Raw genomic sequence first — 5,087 nt, forward strand, 5'->3', positions numbered from 1 at the left:
AATTCAGCGTACTTTTCGCTCATTAAAACTAAAAGTTCAATCAGAACTTTGTTTTTACTAAGAAAAAAAAAGAAAAGGAAAAGAAAAGGAAAACGGACGAAAACGAAAATTGAATAATTTGAATTCTAAAAAAGTACATCCATTAAACCATTAATTATCCACAAATGTTGTAATCTAATAATATGATAATTAAATACATCAAATTGAGAATTTAATGAATTTTTATATGGAATAAATTCACAAAAAAAGAAAAAAAGGAAATAAAAAATGGGATAATTTTTGATTACTGGTTATAAATCATGATAGTATCCGTTATCTTTGATAGGTTGATTGATTAGTCGTATCAGATTACAATACAATACCATTTATATTGGATGTCCGAATAATTCTATAGTTGTAACATAGATAAATTTCATTTAAAAGGTAATTTTTTTTGAATTCAATAAATTTTCATGTAGAATAAATTCATAATTAAGATATGTTATAGCAACGTCGAATGATCCAACTTCTGTTAGCTGTTGTGCTAATAACTGTAAGTTGTTGTTGTAAATAATTTACTTACTACTCTCATTAATATCTTCCTCTCTCCATTTCTTGGCTTCTTTTTCGTTCATGAACCTTATTAATAATAAATTCAAATTTATCTTCCCGCCTTCCTCAGCCCAATTTCTCCAAAATCCATTGCTCTCTTTATTTTCCAAAACAAAAAAAAAAAAGGAAAAAAAAAAGTGACATTCCTTGATATGCTTTGATTCAAAATAGAATAGAATGGAACAGAATAAAAGTTAATAAATTTGGATGAAATAGTTAGAGAGATAAGTGAAAAAAAAGGGATGGGATATAATGGAATTGAATTGAATATATATTGGAATAGAATTTGAGCATGTTTTGTTATATTTCATCATTTAGTAATTAATAACAATTATTAATATTTTCTCTTGGGAAAAAAAATCATATAGGAAATTATGAAGATCAGTTTTTGTGTCAAAATATTTAAAGGGATTAAATTTAAATCATAAATTGTTAATTTAAGCAAGTATTAAATTATTTCATTGATAGGTCTGTAAAGCACAATATGGTGAAGTAGCACCACCATCTTTGGCACAACCAATAAATTATGCATCGAATATTCCCGAAGAAATCCCTTATACAAGTGAACCTTCGTATTCCGGAAATGAGTATGAAAATGTTACAAAAGAAATTGTTCAATCAGAAAGTAATCCACCATCCACACAATTACTTCATCCGGCCGAAAATATAACTTGTGGATCACCGATAGATGATTATGCATCATCTAGTTCAATTCCAACAATAACACAATCAACTGTCAACCAAATCAACCAAACAAGTAGACAACCGCTTATTTCGTCATCAACAAAATCATCTCCAAGAATATCCAAAGTTTCATCATTTAGACCACGTACGACAACTTCATCATTAAAACCTCAATCACTTTCAACTAGATCATCAACAAGACCTACTCGACATACAACACGCATTACCACAAAACATTCTCGGATTACTTCAACTTCAAAAAAACCTACCCAAACAATCAGCAGAATAACTCAAAGTCGAACGGTAGCTTAAATTTGATTTCTTGTTTGAAATTATTTTTATCGATCGCATAGAAAATAATAGTAAGCAAATATCATTTTGGTATCACTTGATCACTTGATTGATCACTTGGTATCACTTGATTTGTGGATTTTCTGAAATAGTTAACCAAATTAATTAATGTATCTTAAATCTTGCAAATAATGCCAACAATGTGGAAAGATAAATGAATAATCCTTAATATGATGTTAATTAAAAATAGCACATATCATTGAATTCATTAAATTCGGTGCTTTATAGAGTGAAACATCACGATCAACTCGTTTATCGTCTACAATACCAACACAGCCGGGTAGTACAAGAAAACCGGAAAGTCGACCGATCACATTGCCAAGTAGACGATCAGGTTATATCAGTTTATTTTTTTAACTAATCTGTTTATTCATTAAATTATTACTTATAGATTAATTAGGAAGTTACGGATAAGTAAGGTTGATATATGTTGGCATAAATAAATTTTAAATTATAATAATTAAAACTAATACCTATTACTGATACCTGATTTATCATCTTTCAATTTTTTAACTAATAAAAAAATTTCCAATTTATAAAATCAATATGACAATTGAAATAATATAATTAATGTCATTTCTTTTTTTTAAAATATCAGATTGCTCAGCATCTGATACACTTTTCGTGGTAGATTCAACCAGCTCAGTAAAGCGATTCTTTGAGGATCATCGTGAATACATTATTGAAACTATTAATTTAATTCTTCCCGAAATTGACAATGAAACAAGGATTGGAAGTATTTATATTATTTTCATTCAATTTTTTTTTCTTTTTATTGCTTATTAATAACTTCTCTTTTTTGACAACTAGAAATTATTGAATATTAAAAAAGCTTTTTCTATTTACATAATTCCTTTTTTCTTTTTTTTAATTAAAGAATGTCACTTTTTTAATTTAAAGTAAAAATGAATTTTGAAATAATCCCACAAATTTTTAAATTTAAAAAAGAAATGATGAAATCAAACAAATGCATTTTAATTTTCACTTCCTATAATTTCAATGCATAATATACAAGAAATGATTATCATGGCTTTTGTTTTGCAGTAGTCGAATATAGCAGTCCTTTACGACGACAAGTTAAACTACCATTTATAGTGCATAAAAAATCGAACCGAAATTGTTGAAACTATTAAAAGTAAATTTTTATATTTTAAACTATGAGCTTTCAAATTCAAATTTAATCAATTAATGGGCATGAGACTTTCATAAATTTAATTTTAATATTTCGACAAAAATTTGCAGATATTTTACATTTCAGTTCTTATAAATAAATGTAAATTTTTATTATGCTTCAAGCACTTCCAATAATTTTGAAAGGAAAATTTTTGATTTTCAATAATTTACAGAAAAAAAAATGAATTTTTTATCAAATTAAACAACAATTTTAATTGATATTTTTTTCATTCAAGAATTACCATTCTTTGCCGGTATAACTGCTACGGGAGCAGCATTAAAATTAGCATTGGAGTTGTTGCAAGATCGTCGTTCCAATGTGCTTACTAATGTTGTCGTCGTTACCGATGGTTTCAGGTGTGGTAAAATTTTATTAGAATTAACAAAAAAAAAAGAGAAAGGAAAAATAAAATTAATCATAATTAGTGAATTTTACATCGTCCGTTTATTGATAAATGTAGTAAAAACCATAAAAAGAGCTTGTATGAAAAGAAAAAAAAATGGCTAAATTAGGTTTTTCCCAAAGTTTTTTTTTTTATAATCTCTCCAAAAAAAAAAGAAGCCAAAAACTTTTAATTTCAAGCCAAAAAAAACACTTAATTTAACTCATTAGAAGAAAAAGGGAAAAGTAAAATGATTCAATTAAATATAAGGAAAAATGATCAAAACTTCGTTAACTTGAACTATTCACTTCTAAAATGCTACGCTTAAATTTATCAATAACTTTCAAAACTTCTGCAAAAAAAAGAAAAAGAAAGTGAAAATATGAATACTATTTGTACAAAATACATTGAATAAAAAAAAAAAGGTTCAGATCAAAAAGTAACAAGCAGTAATATCATCACTATCACTATTATCATCATCCTTATCATCACTACTACTATTATCACTCTTATCACCATTATCACCTACAGCATTAATGCATATCATTGCAAAAGCATATCATCATCATATAGCATCGTACATATGCAACATTATTTCACTAGAAATTTGTTCCAAATAATTGTTCACGATAAAATGTCGATTGTAGAAAGGACCACCCACGATGTTTTTCATTTATCATATTCTCATATAATGGCATTTATTTGTGTTGCTGCTCAAGACCACCCAAATAGTTCTTAGAATGATCTATAGGTGAAAATGATGAGTTGATTGGCATTGAGATTTGATTGTACATTCATTCTTCTATCATATATTTTATTGGTTTTAGTTATGATTTGGTTGATGAGCCATCATCAATGCTTCATCGATTACCCAATGTTCGAACATTTACTGCAACAGTTACCGATTCATGGAGGGAGTAAGTATGCTGCAAAAAAAAAAAATTTCTTTTTTCCATTCTTTTTCCTGCTCAGAAAATTTCCCGCGATATCGGGATGAAAATTTTTTGATAATAAATTTGATTGAAAGATTTTTTTGTGCAGTGATTTTTATTATTATTATTAAAAAAATATTATAATAAAAAAAAAAAAAATGAATGAAACAAAAATGGATAATATCTTAGGAGAAATTTATAATTTCATTTATCGGGGAGCAAGAGATACGGGTTGAAAAAGATAGAAGAGAGTTCCCTCTATTCGAGAAAAGAGGTCGAGAAAATGAGAAAAGAATTATTCTCATCCTAATTCTTTCAAATTACACAAGAAAAAAAAAAAATCTTGATATATTATTTTAGGTATGAATTGGAAACAATTGCTGGTGAGCGTAAAAGAGTATTCAAGGGGAAAAATTCGGCGCGTGATTTAGCTAAAGCGTTAACATCTTGTGATAATGGATCACGTTTACGTGGTTTACGACAAAGTAATTAATTAAAGTGATGAAGAAGTAATTAATTGAAATGATGGAAATTTTCACCGTTTTAAGATATCATTTTGCATCACGGAATAGGTGTAATATGTTTATAATGAAATTGAAAATATTTATGACAAATAATATTCATATTTTAGGATTGCAATTTTCATTTACACTCATGATATATATATATTTTCAGATTAGCTAATTGTTAAATTTTGGATGAGCTTTGTAATGTCTATTATTTAATTCTGTGATAATCGTTCAGCTAATCTAAATATTATTTTTGCATTCCGGATTATTATTTTGTTCTTAACAAATTAAGCACATTTTTAATATTATTACTATTTTCCGGTTTATTTAAAAATTTCAAAATGCCTTTATTATCTTTGTCACATCTCAATATCATTTAAATACAATTTTCATTTAATCTATCATTTTTAGCTTTGTTATTATTCTAAATGTTACCATAAAATATCGTAATTGATCAACAAAAA

General features: G+C 26.7%; 1 protein-coding gene across 1 annotated transcript; it reads left to right on the forward strand.

Annotated features, from left to right (window-relative positions):
* Positions 1-496: 496 nt before the first annotated feature.
* Positions 497-4,607, forward strand: LOAG_07828 (hypothetical protein; the record flags this gene model as incomplete). Its single annotated transcript, XM_003143361.1, has 7 exons — positions 497-532; positions 1,060-1,578; positions 1,855-1,960; positions 2,225-2,362; positions 3,036-3,156; positions 4,010-4,099; positions 4,475-4,607. 7 exons carry the CDS (start codon positions 497-499, stop codon positions 4,605-4,607), a joined length of 1,143 nt encoding a protein of 380 aa, XP_003143409.1.
* Between the last annotated feature and the right edge of the window lie 480 nt (positions 4,608-5,087).

This window comes from Loa loa (assembly GCF_000183805.2).
Source record: "Loa loa unplaced genomic scaffold supercont3.765, whole genome shotgun sequence".
NCBI lineage: Eukaryota > Metazoa > Nematoda > Chromadorea > Rhabditida > Onchocercidae > Loa > Loa loa.